The 24269-nt window shown below is 38.7% G+C and overlaps 1 protein-coding gene across 1 annotated transcript in view; it reads right to left on the reverse strand.

Moving 5' to 3' along the window:
• Positions 1–327: 327 nt before the first annotated feature.
• The window catches only part of LOC128734472 (DNA damage-binding protein 1), a 28119-nt gene continuing 4177 nt past the window's right edge, over positions 328–24269 (reverse strand). Inside the window, exons 3-8 of the mRNA XM_053829095.1 lie at positions 4470–5079; positions 3639–4410; positions 3420–3583; positions 2365–3357; positions 2113–2302; positions 328–1046 (exon numbers count right to left, since the gene is read on the reverse strand). Of these exons, the coding sequence (XP_053685070.1) occupies positions 569–1046; positions 2113–2302; positions 2365–3357; positions 3420–3583; positions 3639–4410; positions 4470–5079 (3207 nt within the window). The 3' untranslated portion in view covers positions 328–568. The remainder of the gene's footprint in view (positions 1047–2112; positions 2303–2364; positions 3358–3419; positions 3584–3638; positions 4411–4469; positions 5080–24269) is intronic.

The raw sequence follows: 24269 nt of genomic DNA on the forward strand, positions 1-24269 counted from the left end.
GGCAATCTATCTACAGAAACTGAAACAACTGCCTCCCAGTTAGCTACGAGGTATGACGCTGTCCTAATAAACCAGTTATCGTATGTTCGAATCTCGACTGAGAGAGGCTGTTAGAGTCAATAGGATCGTAGCAACTGGCCCTGCAATTATCCTGTACTCTAACAGCTGGCTGCGAAGTCTGTCAACAGAACAGATAGAAGGTCAAGTTTCGATAACGGAATGTAGCACCTAGGCTTTGCTTTGCTTTGCTATCTACAGAAAAATGCTTACATAATAACAGGAGCAGTTCGGATTACATATTCTACTGCAACTAACATTTGCCGTTAAAGTTCACTAGCTTTGTTTTTTAATTATCTCTCAAAAAGGAAATAATATTTTATAATCAAAGAAAAGAACGCTTGAGCTTACCCTGAACGCGACAACAAGGTTCGTTTCATCGTTTAGAAATAGACCTTAGCATTGTTATCCAAATGAAGCGATGTTGTGCAAAATTCGCAATTAATCGAAACGATCTATTATAGAACTCAGTTCGCTACTGTCAAAACATCGACTTCAAAGTGAATAGAATCTAGTGTATCCTCGTAAGGTCCTCCACGATCTTAATTATGTCATCTACGGAAGCTTTCTTCTTAGATCCATCTACGTCAATCTGCAGACTGATTGCTGCCTCGTGCATTTTTTCCCGACTGAGATCGAGAAAACTTTCCACTAAGTCACCGTCAATAAATCCTTCGCATCTCTCTGTCTTCATTTCCGTGTGGAAACTGCGCCAGTAGGAATGATCAATTTTTCCTACTGATTTTATCGTTAGAGTCAGATTTTCTTGTAACTTTCGTAAGAACTCATAATAATCAGGTGGAATCTGAGTAACAAGACCAATCGCGCCACTCACTGTACCAAACAATACACATCCAGTAGTTGGCGTCGTTCTTTCACCGATATTTTGCATGACGAGAGATCCATGGCGAAATACGTTCACCATATCACCCAAATGAAATTGGGCTACTTCCGGCATTTGTTGACGCTCATCATCTGTGGTTGCCGCACTGTGAATTGAAATGGACAATAAAGATAATAGTTAGTATCACATTTTTTTCTCTAAATGCTGTATTCTCGTACACCATTGCCCATTTTCCTGATAGTAGGTTCTAGTCGAGACGACGTTATACCATAATTAATCAATCCGACTTAAAATAAACTAAAGTTCTTCGATTCTTCAAACTTCGATCAGACATTACTAACAAACAAACAGACATTAATGAAGCCGCCTGTTTTACTCGTAGGCGTAGGCGACCCCTTGCTTTTTTGGTTTTCTTTTTTCATGTGCTGCGACCAGTATAGTTGATCTATTGTGGTATCGCCCGGGTGTTTTTGCTGTAAGACCTTGCAACTTCATTTATTTTTGCTGTTTATCGCTATTGAATGAGCGATATGCTTATTAAATTTTATGCGTGCTTGTGTGTATTGGGGTTTACCTTTCTCTCCTTCAAAAGCTTGATCTACTCTTTACCCAATTATTCCTCGCTGCCAGTACTATCATATATTATAGCCGTTTCTAGCGAGGACTCTCATTCGTACATCTGACCAGTACAGTACACTTAATTATAGGAGGGACATTTGCAATGTCAAGAGGCGTCAGAGGGTAAAATATAGAATTCAACATGAAGGAACGGTAAATGGAGGGCCCTGAGAATAAACCCATGCTAAAGTCACCTGACATCGAATGGCTTGATTCTACTAAGATTCGAACCCACGACCACTCGCTTGTCAAAGCAGACTCGATAACCTTGCAGCTACGGAGCCCCCACAGCTTTTTTGGTTTATTTTCATTCATTTTCAGTGTTATAGCACTGTGCCGCTTAACAATTTTCATTAGAAAAAATATTTAAAACATAATGCAAAGTTTATTGCTCTACTATTTATCTTTTTATCGAGAAAAATATTAACGCTAATCTATCGACAACCGCGGCAATTTCGGTCTGTTAGCAAAAAATATTCTTGGAATTCAGTCGGTATGTTTGGTGTTAAGTGTTGCTTTTGATTTTTGTGTTACTGTCGAAAAAATTCATTCGATAGAAAAACCAACATTTAGTTTGAAAAATAATTGCTTACCCATCCTTCAAGCAAACAAAAAGATTGTTACTATTATCAGCCCCAAGAAAAGCATCATCGTCTAAAATTTCTACTGCCGTCATCCAATTAGGCTGATAATCACGTGCAATCTCCTCGAAACTACCCTCCATCTGCTTATACTGCAACAGGGTGATGGAACGCATCAGGTCACCAACCAAGATGAAATCACCTATTAGGGTAGAATATAAGTCAGTATAAAAGAATAGTAAAATAGTTGATTAGAATGCTAACCCTTAGTCTTGCAGTATAATGCTAAGACATTGTTAAAATGGCTGCATTCAAGTCGCAAATCTTTGTCGTCAGTCCATTCGTAAAGACGTACTGTAGAGTTGATACTGGCCAAAACTCGACCATTAAACTCTACTAAGGAGTAGCAGGCGCCCTTGATTTCCTTTTCACTAACTTGTGTTAGTGCTCCGTCTGCATAATGATATATAATGATTCTTCCTACTTTCGGTTCCGGCTCTTCTGGATTTACTAACGCTGTGCCCACAATGTAGTAAGTATTTGGGTCATTTCCCAATTTAGCAGAAATCAATGACATCGCGTACTCCGTTTGCATGAACTGATGTGCATGCAATACTTCAAATGTGTTTTGGTCTATGATAAGCAAATTATGCACTTCCACCTCCTGACCGAATTCGGTATTACTGGCACCCGGTTTTAAAAGACCCATATTACTCGACGATGTCACATTTGATGTTTGTGTCGAAGCGCTCTGTCGCGATGGAGTTAATCCACTAGAATCTTGAATATCCATTCGTACTGTGATGACTCCAAACGTCTGAGAAGCTTCCTGGTACGCGATTCTACGTGGCGATTCTCCAAGTGGTACGGTGCGAATATGAAGTTTCTGGATTTCATCAATCGTCCCAAGTATCACTGAGTTCTTTGTAGCAAGTGCCAGACTGTCTTGATAGGCTTCGGCATTTAGCGAGCACATGTGATTAACCTCCTTTAGGTTAACATTTGAAAACACCAGTTTATGATTTGAGCTGTAGATGACTGTAGGACGGTCTGAACAAGCGAACACATTTGTCGTTGATAACGAACGAAACGTCTTGAGAATTGTTGGTTGGGTACCAAGTGTAACCTTTTTTTGGTCAGTTAACCGGTTTGTATGTTTATCCAACACGAAATAAAACATGGAACCGTCACCCAAAGCACACAGTAAGTAGACAATACCCTCAAAACAGGCCATCAAAATTGAACGTGGGATTATCTCTGCCAATATTTTAAAGTGTTAGGAATCATGCAAATTTTTAATATTGAGTGTTGATTCATACCTCCTCCCAGTTTCTCCGTATGTACGAATTCAAGCTTAGGTAATCGTAAAATGCAAGCGGAAATATCAGTCCACAAGCCAACAGCCACTAACTCTGAACGCGTTGCATTTTCATCTAATGGAGATATATCCAGACAGGCTACTTCGTAATCTAAAGTAACAGTACTGAAACATATATTTTGATAAATAAAAATATTTTTACTATGAATTAAAACCATACCTTCTATGTAATAGTTTTCCTGCTTCGATTTCGATATAATATATGTCACGTGCAGTTGCGCACACCAATTGGCAGGAATTGCAAGCGACAACACCAATTCTTTTATCATCGGGAGGTTTCCATTCACAAATCATAGATTTGTTGTCGCACTGAATCAACCGAGCTGTAAGCGGAGTAACTTGAATAATTTGGCCGTAGTCCACATTGGCGCAGTAAAAAGTTTGCTGATCGCTCATGAAACCAGGAATCTCGGTTTCTTCTACTTCTTCTCCGGAGAGAGTTAAAATTCGGGTATGACCAACGAAAGATAGAACTAGTGTATTATCAAAAGGGCTGTCGTCGATACCAACACGCAAAGCCCACATTCCTTTAATACCCGGTAAATCTATACAAGCATGTTCTTGAATACCGATTCCATTTCGAATTATGCGTAATGATCCTTCCTTATAACTTCCAGAGCAAGTTATCATTTGTCCTTGACCTTGCCTTTCAAGATCGACTATGCACATATCTATGATTGGAGCAAGATTTGTAAAAGTCTCCATAACAGTTACATAAGCTCCGTTTTCTCCTGCAGTGGTATTAAGTTTTACAAGTTGCGAATCACCATGTCGAGAACCAATAAAAAGCACTCCATTATCCAAGTAGGTAATACACTCCGGTATAGTGATTTCACCCAGCAGCTCTACCTTTATATCCTTTACACTAACCTGACCTTTACCATTCTCTTCTGTCTCCAAAAACATCATGAATAGATTTCCGATCATATTTCCTAAAATGAAAAAGCAATCAAACAACACTAACTAACCTATAATTGTAATTTTATTTTACCTAGCAGATATCTAAAACCTTTACTGTCAACTCTAGCATAGCAGTTGATGGTACTTTGCTTAATAATAGCTGGAGCTACGGCGACATAGCTATCACCATCATGATACACTACAGATTCCTGCCCAATGACAATCGCTCCCCCGAGCGGAGTTGGAACTGGTATCAACATTGTAGCCTCGGTTTCAACATTATCTTGCTTCCAGGCAATTTTCGTGAAATCTTTATCCTTCAAGTTGATTTCGTGTGTTTTAATGTGCCGCCCGTTTAAATCCTGATGGATTACAATAAGCGTCGGATGCTGCGTTCCATATAAAAATTCCACATCCTGCACGTGCATCTCTGCCATTCGTAAGCTGGTTGCCTTTAGTTCATGTGTATCCCTATCCAGCGGGATAATTTTAAACAGGCCCTCGTATAATCGCATACCAATAACACGTGCTTTCGGGTCAATGACTGCTAAAATTCCTGTCTCTGCCGGTTTGCCAACGCGATCCGCCACATTGCCGTGTGCTTTAGTGATAATTTCTATATCATCACCTTGAACCGCACATTCCAAAATCAGTGCATTGTAACGATGGGTCAAAATAAAAATGAGGTCCTTCAGGGCTTCCTGAAAAAATAAACAGTTAATATTAGAAAAGCTTTTATGTGCTCGTGCTACATAATACTGTGTAAACGTTGCACATATAATTGTTATTCTTCAGACAAATTTCCATTTTTAATACCAGCATATTATAGCTGTATATATTACAGTCTTCAGTTTGACCTACTCCATAGACCATAGGCCATTCAAAGGTCTGCTGGTGAGATTGTTCTGTTTTTGTCTACCTATATATCTTCATATAATGTATATTCATATAACACATATTTTATTACATTGCCATATATCATCATTATCGTAAAGGGGAAAGAGCATCAGGGGATCGAATGAATCGAAGACTGGATGAGGGATGTGGTAACCAGTCCAAGTCATATAAGGTCGGAGAGGATTTTCACGCACCCTTCTAGCACACAAATCATCACGCAAGATAAGTTTGCACGGCGAAGTTATGTATCTAGAAACCGGAAATCTATGCTGGAAGGAGTGTCTGATATTCCCGTGGAATCATATAAGTGATATTGCTTATAGATCCACCCAACCCCTTTTGGTCCTTCACGAACAGCATTGACATGAAAGTTGCTAGGTAGATAAATTCGATTCTGCAATAATTTTACTTGCATACAATGGGAAACCCTTGAGGTGATGGTGGCTACCCCCATACATACATACATACATACATACATTATTTCCAGTACTGCATTGCTTGGCCTCCCAGTTGGCCTCAAGGTATGATGCTGGCCTAATAAGCCAGTCGTCGTATGTTCGAATCCCGGCTAGGAGAGGCTATTAGAGTCAATAGGATCGTAGCAACTGGCCCTGCAATTGTCCTGTACCATAACAGCTGGGTGCGAAGTCTGTCGTATAAAACAGAAGGTCAAGTTTTGATAACGAAATGTACCACCTAGACCAGTGGTGGCCACGGTATAAGCATACGCGAAATATTTTTGTAGTGGAAATCTTGTGTTCCACAAATTTTGTACAGTGAATATTTTTGTGGGCAAACAATTTCGGAAGTAAACATTTTGTGTTCTATAGAGTAGGGCGGGGCATAAGTGCGATGTTTGAAGTTGTCATAAATTTTCGTGAGATATAAAGAAGGACAACAACATAATATATTTTATAGTGATGCAGTAACTCACATTCAACTATAAATCATCTGCAGTAATAGTGTTTTGTAAAATAAATTCTTCATTCTTCTGATCACGTGCCGTTTCGCACTTTTACCCCACTAGCGGGGCAAAAGTGCGAATACCGCGGGGCAAAAGTTTCATCAGCGGAAACACATTGATTTTCTTCGGCCAACATCTGTAGAGCACACAGTCTTCTGTAGATCTTTCATTTCTAGTATCTGTAATATAGTGCCTAAAGCTGTATATAATTAGGATCCGTTCAAATATTACATAACGCCAAAAACGCCATTTTCGCGAACCCCCCACCCTCTCGTAACAATTTGTAACAATTGTTTCTTACACCCCCACCCACACCCGTAACGCGTAACTTATACAGCTTATACTCGATCGCTCTGCTGATGATTACATTACAGTAACTTATTTAAATTTAGCTCACAAATGTCAGGTAATAAGTTTTTGTATAAATTTATATATATTATATGAAAAGTTTATTTTTTCGGCATTTTTATATATAATGTTACGCGTAACATTATCGCTCAAGGCCCCCTCCCCGTAAAATTTGCATAACAGTCTGTAACAGAAATTTAAGGAACCCCCACTCCCTGCTGCGTTACGTAATATTTGAACGAGACCTTAGCTATACATTTTTGCCTCGTCCATGAATCGCACTTTTGCCCCGTCCGAGAATCGAACTTTTACCCCGCTAGGCGCTTGACGAAGTTAGATTAAATTACGGAAAAGCGAAATATATTTTGTAAATTATTTTCGCCGTATTTTCAAAACAAATATGTGAGTGGCCTAAATAACGCCCTAAAATAACATTTGCACATAACTCAGCAACTATGCTTCGTAAGCAACCAAAGTTTACGTTAGATTCAAGCTGTCAAAGTAGTCACCCATCCATGCTAATGTAGAAAATTTACTCGGAATCTGCACCGATAAATCATTGAATCGCACTTTTACCCGCATCGCACTTTTACCCCTCCTTACTCTACTCGTTTACTCATATTTGAGATTCTTCCAGGTATAGCTCTTTCCATTAATACCGTTGCTGTCTGTTCACTACTAGAAAGCGATCTCTGACTTTCCAGACAAGTATCTGTTATCCACTACAAGAAATACCAACCAATCAAAGATCTACCATAATCAGTTTAGATTAAGGTGATTTATCTATTTTGGACAGGCGTACGCGTACTTTATTTTGGACATTTACGGCAAAATCAAATGGAAATGTCCAATATAGAGTCTGCGTAACGCATGTTCAAAATCCATAAATCACGCTATCGTGTCTCTGAGAGACAATTAAAGTCTACCGAACTACTGGCATTTGAAATATAACGGAGTGATTCCACGGAGTTTCGCAAATCGATTTTAATTTGTCATTTTTGATGTAGCTGAAACTTTGCATAGCTGTTAAATATTTTTTTCCATGTGTGGACTCACCACTGCGACCAGTATAGTTGATCTATTGTGATATCGCCCGGGTGTTTGCTGTATGACCTGCACTGCATTTCTTTTTGCTATAATCGCTATTGAGTGAGCGATATGCTGCTTATTAAATTTTATGCGTGCTTGTGTGTTGGGGTTTACCCTTCCTTCAAAGCCTGATCTACTTTACCCATCTACTATACCTCGCTACCAATACTGCCCCATGTTATAGCCGTCCCTGGCGAAGACTCATTCGTACCTCTGACCAATACACTTAACTATAGGAGGGACATTTGCACTGTCAAGAGGTTTCAGAGGGTAAATATAGAGTTCAGCATGAAGGAAGGGTAAATTAGAGGCCTGAGAATAAACCCATGCTAAAGTCTCTTGACATCGAATGGCTTGGCCTAACCAAAAATGGTGCTAATCCAATCAATAGCACACACACACACACACACACACACACACACACACACACACACACACACACACACACACACACACACACACACACACACACACACACACACACACACGCACACACACACACACACACACACACACACACACACACACACACACACACACACACACACACACACACACACACACACACACACACACACACACACACACACACACACACACACACACACACCCACACCCACACCCACACCCACACCCACACCCACACCCACACCCACACCCACACCCACACCCACACCCACACCCACACCCACACCTACACCTACACCCACACCCACACCCACACCCACACCCACACCCACACCCACACCCACACCCACACCCACACCCAGACTCACACCCACACCCACACCCACACCCACACCCACACCCACACCCACACCCACACCCACACCCACACCCAGACCCACACCCACACCCAGACCCACACCCACACCCACACCCACACCCCCCACACCCACACCCACACCCACACCCACACCCACACCCACACACCCACACCCACACACCCACACCCACACCCACACCCACACCCACACCCACACCCACACCCACACCCACCCACACCCACACCCACACCCACACCCACACCCACACCCACACCCACACCCACACCCACACCCACACCCACACACGCACACACACACACTTTCTATCTATATTATAAAAGTATAAGGGTCCATGCCTAGTGGCACGGGCGCAGGCTTGAAGTAGGACTACGAATGTAGAGCCATTCGTCTCCCAATCGTAACAACCGGACAGAGCATTTCCCACCAATTTAAGCCCTTCTGCTTCCGCGACCAAAATTTGGGTTTTCTAGCTTATTTAATATTCTATTATAGCAGCTTATTGTCAATTGCAAGTAAAATTGTACCATCCAAAGTGCGATATCGCTCATAAAAGTGCTATTTTGCATTAAATCATTTCGGTATCTTCGGCGCACTTTTTCGTTATCCTCCAAGCAATAAGTGCGCCGAAGAGACCGAAACGATTTAAGCTAAAATAACACTTTTATGAGCGATTGCGCACTTATTGATTGGACAATTTTCCTTGCAATTGACAATAATAGATCGATGTTTCGAATCCAACACGGTCGGCGTAATTTACACTCCACACCAAACAATAACCGGCTGCTGCCGAGTTTTACCACCTTTGCCGTGTCCGGAAAGGGAGATAAAATCGTAACTCTCATTATTATTTGCAACCCAAACAACGCGAAATGATGCCGTTCGCGAAATCAATTCAACTGCTTCATATACTTATTCAGTAGTTCTTAAAAGAACTGATTGTTTTCTACCAGCGGTTAATAATACGAATCGAAGAAATTTACTGCTTGGCAGCAGCTTTTTTCGGACCGCATTCTCCGTTAGAACTTCTTTCGATGCCTTTACTATGGTTTGGACCAGCTTTCTCTTGTTGAAAACTAACTTCAAAGCCTTTTTCACGAATGTGTCCAACCCTGAAACGTCACAATTGTAGCTGGCGGCGATATACTTCTATACTTCTCCTCGTTGCAAGGATCCGTTGACTCTTCGGTTTATTGGCGTCTCGCTTAGTGAATTTGGATGTCTTCGTTGCCTTATTCCGAGGAAGTAGCAACAGCTGAAGCTCAACGATTTTCGAGCGGATTCTAGAGCGTAAATTAAGTACAATCAACCTTTGATTCAAAGGGAATTTAATCCATAGCTCTTCTCCTATATATTTCTGTCATCCGTGTTAGGGAAGCATTGGCGTGGGAAGGCAAAAATTTTTAGCAAAAATAAAATTAAAGCAACGTCATGAGTTAGAAGACCGCATGGTGAGTCACCACATATTAAACGTTTTATAGATCAAATCAGAAGAAATTCTTCATGATTTAAAGAATCGGCGACATTTGGAAATTTAGTATACAGAAAATTTTCATCTCTTCATAAACAAATTCGTTCGTCCTAAAAAGGACGGGTTGTGGTAAATTATGTGGTTGAAAATCCGTCCAGAAGAATGGCTTGAATGTTTGAAAGAACACCTCCCAGGGCAATGGTGACAATGGTTACCGGACAGAGCATTTTTCATTGATTCAAGCTCTTCCGCTCCCGCAACCAAATATTCTAATATAGCAGATAACAGATCGATGCTCCGGTACCAATGCGTTCGGCGCACTTTACACCAAACAATGATCCGCTGCTGCTGCCGCTGCGCTGCGTTTTGCCAGTTTGCCGAGTCCAGTGAGGGAGGTATAATCGCAACTCTCTGTCTGTTCTGCACCGTACCGATGCCAATGCGAAAATGATGCCGTTCGCCGGCTTCTGATTATATACCAGAGCAAACGGCAGCAAGTTGTAACAAAGGCGGATCAACGTAGGGCAGAGAATCATAGACACGAAAGAAAGGCGGTACAACGAAACCGTACTCTAAAGAATCTGACTAAAGAAATGACACTGGAGCTCATTTTCAGTTCGTCGAAACCAAGTGCGCATGAATCTCGATGAAGCCTTCTGAATCTTTGCTCGAAAACTTGTGGAGTATCAGTCGATTAACGCGGGAGAAAATATTGACTGCAAGCAAACAGCAACAAATATCATCGTATCATCACGAAATCAATCCGTGCTGCCTAACGAAAACACCAGGCAATCAAATTTGTATCGTACAGTTCATAAAATCGCCTAAATGTTGAACTCGAAAAAATATTGTTCGACCTTTTCCTAGCAACTTTGAACAGAGTCACGCACAACAATCATCGTTGAGCAAATCAGGTTTAATGATGACAGGAGGCCGCGAGTGACTGAGCTCCAGTGTCTTTTCTTTAGTCAGATTCTTTACCGTACTCCGTACATTGTTTGAACAAAACCGGTGTCCGGTGCTTCCTTAATAAAGAGCTACCAGTTTCTGCAAAAGCAACCTAATATGAAGCATCGTCTTCATGACACCGAAAACCAGTGGAAAGGCCGCAAAGCGCGATAGGAAAAAGAAGACGAAGCCACGTCACTAGGAGAGCAACGCTATTTTCTTTCATTTAATGCCGACAGGGATGGCACGGCAACGGGCATGGCAGACGTGCACTCACAGTTGTGTGTGGTTGTGCCGGGTGAGTTTGCCAAGCGCGCCGTCTCGGAAGGTACCAAAGTATACCGGTACCGGCCTATAGTAAATGTATCTGGTCAGGCTTCTGTAACTATACAACAATTAGCCCTTTTTAGGGCCTAATATATAAATGAAGATGCAATTCGATTTTCTCACTAAACGCTTAGTCTTGAATTACGAAGTGGCGCAGTTTTCTTTTGCCAGATAATGTGGCTTACTCGTTTCATGTTTTTAGGAAGAATCTTAAATTCGTATTATTTTGCATGTGTAGGTATATGAACAATTTTGTTCAGAAATATTCTTCGGAAGGTTTCGTCTTAATACAGTTTAAACATGTAATTTCTGACGGGCTCATACTTCGAACGCTTATACTAAACTGCCAACATCACTTTAAAATGTGAGAAAAATCAATTTAACTGCTTCGTATACTTTTATTCAGTAGTTCTTAAAAGAACTGATTGTTTTCTAACAGATATTAGCAATGCAAATCAAGGAAATTTACATCTAGGCAACAGTTTTTTTCGGGCACCTTCTCCGCTGGAACGACTTCCTTTAACTGGGGCTTTCGGTGCCTTTGCTACGGTTTTAATTGGCTTAGTAGATTTTTATTCGAGGGCACCCGCATATTTACTCCAGTAGTACAGCTTTAATCGGAGCCGCCTTTGCAGCAGTTAGCAAAGATATTGTTTTCGTCCGTTTTATCAACCTTGAACAAATCGGAAGCGCCTGTTCTTTTTGTTTGGACCAGCTTTTCGACCAGCTAATTTCAAAACCTTTTTCACAAATGTGTCCAACCTTGGAACGTCACAATTGTGGCTAGCGGCGATTTACTTCTAACGGCTTGCAGCGAGGATCCATTGATTTTACTGGGTATTGATAGCAGCAAAAACCATATCGTTCGCTGGCGGGCGAGTCGGTGGCTTCTTCGGTTTGTTGGCGTCTTGCTTGGGGAATTTGAATGTCTTCGATGCCTTATTCCGAGCAAGCAGCACCCAAGAAGCTCAACAATTTTCGAGCGGATTCTATAGAGCGTAAATTAAATACAATCAAAGGTCAGCTTAACCCATAGATCATCTCGTATATATTTCTGTCATCTGTGCTAGGGAAGCATTGGCGTGGGAAGGCAAAAACATGAAAATAATGAAATAATGAATATACGTCTAATATTTTCTCAATTATTAAACGTCTGTTTGAGAAACTTGGAATCTATTGTATTGTTATGGATTTTTTGAAAAATTTCCAATCGATTGATACCGATATCTCTAGAATCTGTTGACGGATGACTGAGTTATAAGCGTGCAAACCATAACCACTTTTCGTTACATGTTCCCTTTTCGTTTTTCTAAAGTGCACCCCAATATAGAAATCAAAGAAGTAGTCCTACTTCAAAAAATATATTGATTTTTTTTGACACCGTGTAATTACAGCTTTAAGCAATAAGGATTGCTAAAATGCGCTGTATTAGTGGTTTGTGTGCATCGTGAAAAAATTTTCGCAGCGAAAAAAAATTTGGAGATGCAAACAACCCGCGTATACGTATACGCAGCGAAGCGTGCGTACGGTAAATGTCAGCAATCTCTATTATCACGCTAAAAGATCGTGTTTTTCCTGACAGCGTATAGGTATGCATGAATATATGTTTGAGTGTTCTATGATGAGACGGAATTCTCTCCAGGTATATGCAGTCAACTTACAATTATTAATAAGCAGGAAATTAGACTCAATAGCTGTTTCCTGTGTTATTACTTCAATATTATTATTGTTTTTGGTTTTGGTGTTACAATTATAACCATCTCCACTATTGTTATCATTTCTGTTACTCTCATCTGTATTGTTTTGGACAGGGGGATCTATCGGTAAGGAATTGTGAAACTCATATGTGAAGGGGCAGGCAGGTGACCATAATTTTCAATGCCGCTCTTGCTACTTTTTTCTCACCGATTTGCTGCTCTTGCCTGCATATGTAGCTTTCGAAAAGTTTCTTAGTTTGTTTTATTTACGCTAAAAATCAGATACCGTGCAAGCACCAAATTTGACGCGGTTAAGAAATTTTCAATTTTAAACATTAATTACAAAATGACGGTTTGGCCAATAAAGTCAAGGTTTTGCACAGTAATAGTTAGACTAGCAAAGAATATGTAAAAAATAAACAAACAGTAAATATGCATTGAATTCTTTATATTTTGTCAAGTTTTTGTGAGACGCTCGGGGTTCCTAAATTGACGCATGAATTTTGCAACGTGCCTTATTTGACGCGAAATGTTCCTTATTTGACGCACTTGAAAAATTAGTATAATTTAACAAAAACGACGATGTATTTTGTATTTTAGATAACTGCGCATTATTTTAAATAGTTACACAAGGTTTTCGTTATTTGTGTGGATATATTTCACCCCAGTTTTTGCGAAAACGTTGGGAGAATTGGGACAGCCCTCAGCCGATATGTTTATATTGCAAACACAACCAGGCTATTCAAAAATCTGGCATAATTTGTGTTTAACAATGAAAATTCTGGAAATGACTTTCCTAAAACAGTTATACATTGTTTTGAATGACAGCTAGGAAAGTATCAAGATTCAGGGTGTCGCAGGAAAAACTAAATTAGTCACTTACCGGTAAACTGCGGGGTTGGATCGGTCAGACAAACGAAAAAAGTGTCCTAATTTAACCTAAACCAATATTTTTGATTGCCCTACCCGTTTGGGGAACTTGATTTTACGCATAAGCAAAACAAGTCATTTACAGTTTATAGGACCTCCTCTCCAACGCTAAAACCATATGTTTGCCCTGGGAAAGTGTTTTCTGCAGCTTTTTCCGACGAACTGTGGCCTCTGTAACACCTAATGGGACGGTAAACTGTTGAACAAATATCTTTCTTGGTGACTTACGAGATATTTAGTGTCGGAATAGATGACATACTTTTTATATCTTACTCTGTAAATAATAAGGAACACTAAGAGCCTAATTTGACGCAAAACATTTTTGTCCAGAAATAAGCTAAAAAGCTTTTACAGTTCGAATAACGTATACAATATATTAATAATACTTAAGTTTTAACAGTTTTCGAAGATATTAGAACAAAAACGCACTTTTACGCGTTAAAAAATATAAAACGTAGTTGAGTGTTTCTTTAGCGTTTGTGCTAAGGTAGGAAAAAAATGGCGCATTTGACAAACACCCTTTCTGTTTATTTTTTATTTACAATTATAAATGACCAATCAAAAGCTTTTTATGGCATGAATGCGTTTCATAAGTGTAAACAAAGTGTCAAAGGTACACTTTTGCGAAATATTAATAGTCAAGATAAGTTATTATAGAAAATTTCTGAAAAGTGCGTCAACTTTGGACCCGCGTCAAGTATGGTGCGTCCACGGTAAATGCATTATCGGGATCACAACAATACAAACGACAATTGCGCTGCGTGTTTGGGTTTGAGTTTCTGTCAACTGCAGCAGATAAAAATAGAGTTGCGAATCCCCTGGCTTGAAATCAATCACACGTCGTTTGGTCCATGACAGTACAAACGTCATGGACCAAGCACCATCTGCGGTAACCGGTAACGCACACATATATGGTAGAGTGACTATATACACTGAACCAATTAATCATCTAATATATATCGGAAAATTCACATAGCTTCACTTCTATCCAGAACTAATTCATATTATGTGTATCCAATAAGCATCATGTGAAAACACATGAAATTCATTGTGACGTATTGATAGTATTTACCCATATTGCATATGAATGCACATAACGTGTTAGCAGATTAATGTTACGTGATTTTCAGATGTGAAAATTTGGGCCTGTTTAGACAGTTTCTTGTTTCTTCAAGATGGCGAAAACAGTAAATTCCTTACTGGAGGATCTGGCGTTTTCTGAGGATTCATTGGAAGTTTTGCGACGTAAGTTTACTAAACACATATAAAAACAATACTAGAAAATCGAATTTTGTTTTCAGGATGTGGAATTCATCTGTACGAGCTACAAACGTTTACTCTAGAGGATTTTGAAAAGCATTTAGAACAGAGTAACGTTGACTGGAAATGCGACAAAATATTCGAGCACATCGATAACTGGAGAAAGAGAAATGTAAGGTTTTATTATATTAGTATGAAATAACTCATTCATGTTATGTTTCTCGGCCAATATTTTACAGAAAACAAAAATTTTACAAGCTTTGACATACGAGCAGAAGACTGTGAGTAATGTATGTACAGGTAAGCATTCAACTGTCTTTTTCGGAAAAATATCTTTTACAGCAATTACACCTAACAGGAGACACTGTCGACATCGAGCGTGTAGAGGATGGTCCACAAGAGAGCAAGATAGCAGATTTCACGAAGAATACAACGCTCATTCAAAGCGGTGAAGTCGAATTGCAGGAAAGTGACGATCAAAACGACGAGTGGCTGGAGTTAACCACCGGTAGTGATACCAGTTCGCAAAGTTATTTATTGTGTGATGTAGAAACATCCAACAACAAAGAAATTGCTACGATTAAACCTACAAACGATTGTTGTCAGACCCTAACACCAAATATACTCTTGGCACTTCTTGATTCTACCGAAGAAGGTAAGGATATAATTCAAAAAGCGCAAATAGGTGAATTGTCCGAAGAAAAGCCGCTGCAATTAGCAGGAACTATAGCCAGATATCATCTGACAAAAAAGGAAAAATTAAGTACAGCAGATCTTGAAAGTTATTCGTTGTCTGTGACAAGCTTGTTCAAGTTCGAACGTAAGGTACTTACTTACTAACTTACTTACTAACTTACTAACAAATATCCGTACACAATATGATAAACATCCTTTTTCACTTTTTTGTGTTTGCAGGAAAACTATTATATCTGTAGAGGTGGCCAACGACGTAATCACGGCGGAAAAATAGCTAATAAAGTTTCGAATCTCAAGCAGAAGAAAAGAAAAAATGAGATTCGAGAAAATGTACACATGAAACTTTTTAAAGCTGCCACTGAAGTCAATAACTCGTCTAGCGATCCAACTGTTATTGACGCCGCTGAATGGTTAACCTTGAACCACGAACCGTGGTCCGTTGTGCTAGACAAGTGGACATCCAGCTTTCTTCTCAGACGACCGTTACTTCGAAACGAAAAGTTACTTCCCAAACTGTTTTCCACATACTCACAGTATAAGAACTCTCACGGATATCAACTGGTAAGTAGCAATTTAACAAAAACATTTTAAATGTTTTGAGTCGTGTTTTTTATTTACGGTAACCAACCTATTTTGGACCCTGTTAGTAGCTGTACATAATTTGGACATTTCCATTTGGTTTTGCTGTAGTAAGTGTCCACTTTATGTACAGCTACTGATGGGGTTCAAAACACATTGATTACCCTATTATGAATAATCAATCATAAATTTCGATTAGAATAAAATCAATTCTTTTCTGACAGGTGGATATTGATTACAAATTGCTAAACACTAGAACTTTCAACGAAATACAGAGGTTAGAGTCATTAACGGCCGCCATAACATCTTTCATCGCTAAAAGAGCAAGAGATCCTTCAGCTGAAAAGTTACTGAAATACTTGACTAGCAGCAATATAAACCAAGGTACTGATACGTTTATATTGAACCAAATTACATAATTGGCTCTTCGTTTTTTTTACAGATAACCGATTGCTTGCGCTTCTACTTGGATTAAACACAATAATTCCACCAATCGTCGTCAGTTCTAAATTTAAACCAACAATTTGCACAGCACAGGAAGATACAATTATATTTATAGATTGTGTTCGGATATGAACCAGTTTTTTGTAGCAACCGATTATTTTTCGGTAATGCTCAAACTGCAATATATTTAAATTAAAACAAATTTTCAAAATATATACATTTAACTTACAAGAAGTGGTTTTACGTTTTCCGCTAACACTTTCTTCCTATCCTACGCTTGCTACAATTTATGGTTTGGCAATACGTTTTGTGCCTAAGGTCAACTTGGGGTGAGCTACCCTACTAGTAATTTCCGCGGCTGCGAATGCAGAGGTTCGATCTGGTAAGTATACTTTTTTACACTTTTGTTTTATTTGTTTTGGGCTACTTACAACGGATTTACGGTTGGTTACGTTGATTATTCTTTACAGGTAAGTATCCCAGGCTACTATGGTATTTCGATGGTTGCTATATCTGCAGGTAAGTATAAACAGGTATTGTTTACATTTTGGTATACATTAATTTCACTGCATAACTTGTTCCTTACCACTCAAAACACTAACTTCTACCACTTATCAGGCGCTGTTTCGCGAACCCGGTGCTATTTCGCACGTTGAAAATGGTAAAGAGTCGATATTAATCAGAATTAGCTTTGAAACACTTTCTATTTGTTTTTCAGAACACTTTTGCGATGGCGTTTTTTATTTATCTTCGCTCTTCTTTTACCCTCTAACCAACATAAACGTCATAAGCGATGTTGGCAGTGTTGCCATATATGCGGTATCGTAACAGATTGTTATGAACAACTCGTTCCTAAACTAGAATCCGTTTACACATCCTATGTGGATAGGAAACTACCGATTTCTCCGAAACTAGTTGCCGTGGGTGCAGGTGTAGGAGCCATAACAGGACGATTTTTTGTGTACTACCCAGACTTCTGCTTTGAGCTGCCATCAGCTGCAAGAGCGATCGACGTATTAATTAAAATCACATTCTTGTTTGGTTTGCCATACTCTAAGTTATCCAAACTTATTTGGCAGTTCATTAGTTGCTTTATTTACGGAATTGAACATCACGACTCGTATGCTAGTGTAAACCGATTGATTAATTTTTTAAGTCAAGTTGAAAACTCCGTTGAGGTAAACCATGTTTAACTGCATGTTTAAGCAATGTGGAACATCTTTTCAAATAGCTGCTTTATACCTCGATCATTTGAAAGATCATCACAGAGTCCCTGTTACATATCAGTATAGATGCACTGTACCATCATGCACTCAATTATTTTCTAAACTGTATCCATTCAAAAAACATATTTTGGGACATACATGCTCAGCAAGCGTACATCAAAATAATATTAGTAAACGTAGTTCAGAACCGTTAAGCATCGAAGACCCGACGGAAGCAGTAGTAGAAGATAACCGTTTCAAGCAACCAAGAATCAATATGGAAGCCAATCCAAGCCAAGGATATACATCGCCTGATAAATTGAATCAATTGGACGAAGCCGCTACCGCTTTTACCTTAAGTTTACATGTAAAATCAAATATAACTCGAAGAGATGTTTATGACATTCAGAGAGGAATAGGTTTTATATTCACAGAGATAGCTAATCAGTTGCAAGATCTTAACATGTTAGCTCCTAACGCTGAATCGCATTTTTTTATGAAAGCTATATTTTAAAAATGAAGGAAATGTTTAAGTCAATTGGTTCTGATTTTAAACTATTTAATTCTTTAAAGAAAAAGGAATGTTTCGAATTACCATCTACAGTAATACTTAATGAAAAGGGAGATCCTATTTACAAAATGATAGATATAGAAAATGACATTGAAATTCAAAGCGACAAAAGCTATGTAATAATGATGCCTATCAGATTTCAAATCAAAGCGTTCTTGGAATCAAACGATACCCTGAATAAAATACTAAGCTTTACTTCAACACTCGAAAAATCAGATGATATTATTAACTATGTAAACGGCTCTAAATGGAAACAAATACGTAAAAAATACATCGGAGATAATATTATTCCACTCTGGCTGTATTCGGACGAGTTTGAAATAAATGATTCACAGAGCTCCCATTCTAATAGACATTCAGTCTGTGGTATTTACTACAATTTTCCAACCATTCCACTCGAATTTAACGCAAAACTCTCAAATATTTTCGTAGCAGGGATGATCAAGAAAGTTGATTTTAAAGATAATGATATAAATAAACTGTTAGTCGCATTTATAGAAGTGTTCAAATCGTTGGAAGAGGAAGGTATACAAATACTTGTTGGTGTTACATTAGTACACGTTAGAATAATACTATGCTTAGTTCAGGGTGATAATTTAGGAATGCATACGATGCTGCAGTTTGCGAGTGGATTTAATGCCACGTTTTATTGTCGGTTTTGCCGCAGACCAAAGGAGCTACTAAAACTAGATGTTAAGGAGCATGCTGATTGCATACGCCGAAGAGCGGATTATGATGAAGATATTGAAATAAACCAACAGAGTGACACTGGCATCGCAGGCAGGTCCATCTTTAATGATTTACCTTCATTTCATGTCGTCGAAAATAAAAGCGCTGATGGCATGCACGATCTTTTCAGTAGTGGCATTTGTAAATATGGACTCACAGAAGTGTTAGATTTTTGCATATATCAAAAACAATATTTCACTGTTCAGACTTTCAACAATCGACGGCGAGCATTCAGTAAAAATTGTTTGGATAGCGAATTACAAAGAATGCCAGATATTTCAAGCTCTTATAATAGTAAAGCAAAAAATAAATCAGTATCTTTGAAACTCACATCCAGCGAAATGCGATCTTTAGTGCATTACTTTCCCTTTATTGTTGGCCAGTTGGTTCCAAAAGGAGATGCAGTTTGGAATTATTGCAAAGTATTAATAAAACTTGTTGATGTTAGCCTTAGCCGTTCATTTACGGAATGTGAAATTGATAAGCTTGCTGAAATTATAACCACACATCATGAATTGTATAAACAGCTATTCAACAAAGATTTTAAACCTAAACATCATTTCATCGTTCATTATCCTAATTTGATACGAGTTTCGGGACCAATAGAAAATATGATGTGCTTTAGGAACGAGGCAAAGCATAGGAATTTCAAACAATATGCTCACATAATGTCATCGCGCAAGAATGTTTGCTTTACTTTATGCGTGAAAGCTTCGATGCAATTTGCTTATGATTTGCTTTACAAAAATTTCTTAAAGACAGTTGTACAAGGTGACTTCAAAATCTGTGATATTCGTTTGCGTAGCTATTACGAAAACTGATAATAGATTTATCTAGGAGCGGAATAAAGTTTCCTGCTTTATAATCTGAACCTTTGAAATTAATTTTATCAGAAATCATAACCTCGAAACCTTTTTTTAATATCATAGGTTGATAGGTCAACCTATGATATTAAAAAAAGGTTTCGAGGTTATGATTTCTGATAAAATTAATTTCAAAGGTTCAGATTATAAAGCAGGAAACTTTATTCCGCTCCTAGATAAATCTATTATCAGTTTGTTTCAAATACTAGACATAATTCAAGAGAATGATACATATTTATTTGTAGCTCAAAACTGGAAAATAGGCAGCTTTAATGAACATTATATGGCATATACAGCTATCAAAGCACTTCCTAGAATTGAAATCATTCGAATCGATGTATTTAATAGTCTACCAATCATGGTTCATAGCTTAGAGGGTCAGTTTTATTTCCGTGTAAAACCTTTCTTTAATACAAATTATTAGTTTTATAAGTACTACATTTAATTAGCATTAAAATAAAAATTGTTAAATGCTTCAAAGTAGTTTTTAATTATGTAGTACCCAAGTAACCTTTTTGTTGTATAATAGCTTAATAAACTATTGTATGGCTAATTCGCGTGGAACAAGTGCATGATAAGCTATTATACAACAGAAATGTTACTTGGGTAATTACCGTTTTTTACCGAATCTGTGAAAATAAAGAAATCAGATAAAAACCATTAAACCAGCACGTGTAATGCATAGAAAGAATCAAATAACTTTCATTTGATCCAGTAACTTAAAAGTAATATGATTTTTCCAATGAATAAACAACATTCATTTTCTAATCTAATAACTTTCATTTGATCCAGTCACTTGAAAGTAATATGATTATTCCAATGAATGTAAACAAAATTCATTTTCGAATATTTATGTGGCATTCACATAAATATTATTAGGAAAGCTTAATGGAAAAAAACCATAAATCTTTTCCAATAGTTTTAACTTGAAAACTACACACTTAATCGGTTCGGTAAAATTTTACCGAAATCTAAACAGCAGAACGTTCGGTAAAATTTTTTATTGCACCAAACATTATTAATGATCTGTAAACGTCGATTGGCACCATCGAAATTTTTACCGAACTGTTCAGCTGTTTAGATTTCGGTAAAATTTTACCGAAGTCGGTGCTTTTTGTTAAGTGTGTAGGTTCAGTGTACAGAGTGGCGACAATTCATCCCAAATGTATGCAATGCGGGTTTTCCCAGGTTTTTCTTTCTCTTTCCTGCATGCGCGTTGGATAGGTCGTCTGCTCGATTGGAATGACACTGACAGATAATTATCATTCCAATTTTGACATTGTCGCCACTCTGTATGTAGTCACTCTAATGTATGGAATTTAGCAGATCCCCCCTGGTTTTGGATGTCACTATTACTATTATATTCTCATTTCCTTCAATTCGTAGAGTTAATTGCGTAGAGTTATTTTGTATGTCTTGCGACTAATCCCGATAACGGTATTCAACTAACAATACAAAATTATCATGAATGACGCTGTTTGTCTCCCCAGCACCCTCCTAATGCTGATGAGCTACTGTCGGAGGAACGATCAAAGTCAGACGGTAGCAACTCGCCGCCGGACTGCTCCTCTCCATTCTCGCTGCTGTCGTCGCGATCCGACTCAGTGGATCTCTCGAAAAGCTTTATAGCCTCGATATGCATTTTGTTTCTGTCCATTGCCCAATCCTGCCAGGAATTCCACTTCTACCTAAATCTTGTCGAAGTATAGCTCTTCAAGTAAAAGCAGGTACCCGATTCGTTGGCTGATTCAAGCGATAGTGAAGGGCTGTACGCAGTATACCGTGAAAGCACCAGTCGCCACGCATGGTTAAGTCACCGCGCACTAGGTGATTTTCATCAATTTCATCAAATTAAGTTCAAAACTCTAAATTCTTTTCATACAGTTCTGTTTTCGCGACAAAACGACATGCATTCATTTGAGTGTATTAATCTCAATTTGCAAATATCAATGAAAATATCACCTAGTGCGCGGCGATTTAAACATGCGCTGCGACTGGTTCTTTCACGGTACTATCTTAAAATATGGTCATAGTGCTTAAAATACGACAATGCTATTCGGATTTTCAGTCACATTTTGGCGTTTCAATACCAACCTCACAGAGGGTTATCAACCTCGCTAACGTCTTATCCAGTCTTGCTTCTTTGACACTTGATACTTAACACGGCCTATATACATGTTTCCTTAGTGAGGTTCTACACTACATAAACCACCACTTGACCACAGCCTTTCTGTTACAGAAATGCTTCAGTTTGACGACTATCTGAAGAGCATACCGATAAAACCGGATGACTACCGCTACAAATAAGCAATTACCGTCACCGGGAATAATCTGAGAGTGCCAGGCCTCCATTATATCGCATTTGTACCATTTTTCTAGTTCTAGTAGTTCTTTGGTAGTTCTGAGCGATAATATTGCTCTTGATTATTCATCCGCACAAAAAAATCGGAAATTAACGCCAACAGCTGCAATGATGGCATGTAAGGAAGCGACTGTGGCATTTGAGAAGCATAGGTAGTTGAACGAGGCTGTGGTGCCGACCGTGATGACACGGGTAGTTGGAGAGATGGGTAGCATCCATCCTAGCGAGTAGTTAGTTAGTGGTAGCATAGGGTATAGGTAGACATAGAATCCTCGTGATATTACTAACCTTCTCTCAACCTTGGACAGACTTGGCTCTAACTGCCCCACCTCGTGCTGCAAACGGAAATGGTTCTACAATAAACACGTTTCATTACTTTCTTCTACCGCCCCCTCCGTCGATTGTACATTTATAAAAAAACAATTGAATGCCTGACCTCATGACAACGACCAAGCAAAACACGAGATTGGTCGAAGAATTTATTGTTACTAAAAAGTCTTGATACTACATTCCAGCGGAATTCGGCCTTCTGCTTTTTTTGATCGACAGACTTCGCAGCCAACTGTTAGTATACAAGGGCAATTGCGGGGCCGGTGCTACGATCTTATTAACTTAACTGCCTGTTCCAGTTGAGATTCGAACATACGACTGGCTTGTCAGACCATTGGTGTACCTCGAGGTCAATTGGGAGACTATTATATTTCATATTACAGTGGGATTTCGAATTTGGCATGGTTCGATTTTGGCAACAAAAGTATCCGTTTTTGGCAACACAAAATATTTTACTTCCAAAAATATTCTTAAATGTCAGTTAGTTTCCGCATACATGCTTTAAATGACGAAAAAAATGATGCCCTCAGTGTGTTCATGAAAAATCAGAGGGATTGTGTACAAGACACGACCGCATATATAAGTGACGCAGGACTACGTAAGTCTCTTTATAATGATAGTAGCATGTATTCATGCTTATAATCATTCGATTCTTTATGTATACATGCTATATGCAACATATATACATGCTACATGCGTTTTATGTAACATTTATCAAAGTAGTAACATTGCATACGTTCAATTCTCAAAAGATTGTGCATTTGAAAACAATTTAACAAAATCAAGAACACAAACTATTGCTTTCTTGCTACCTTACTGAAATTAAAGATTGTTTTTATTACCCATGGTTCCAACGTTGAAGGAATTTTACGAATTCAATCCTATTTTATCAACAGCACATCTTTTCACTGCACTTCTAATGAAACGGCAAGCATGCGTATTCACAGAGTCGTATTATAACCGAACACTACAGCTGTAGCACATTTTTCCAACACAGATATCAAATTCGCCGAGGTTTAATCGTCTCGCAGTAAAGAATTTGCGTTCTGTTGGGACAACGAACTTGTGTCATTTTTTCTGGCACACTTCCCTAACACAGACATCAAATTGGACTAGGTTTAATCGCGTTCGTAAGAAATCTGTTGGCACGAGGGGGCTTTGTCACTCTTTCTGGCGTACTTCCCAAGCAAGGACATCAAAATGGTCTAGGTTTAACCGCGGTGTTAAGAAATCTTGTTGAAATGTGGAAACTTGGTCACTGGTCACGAAGCGAGAATTCTGGTAAAGCATAGGTTCATTATTTTCAATTTTTCAATAACTGTGTTACCTGACTCACTGCGAATATGCGTTGTGTTCGCGGGATCGTGTTGGTTCGAAAGGTTTCGAAAAATATCGC

This window comes from Sabethes cyaneus, chromosome 1 (assembly GCF_943734655.1).
Source record: "Sabethes cyaneus chromosome 1, idSabCyanKW18_F2, whole genome shotgun sequence".
Taxonomy (NCBI): domain Eukaryota; kingdom Metazoa; phylum Arthropoda; class Insecta; order Diptera; family Culicidae; genus Sabethes; species Sabethes cyaneus.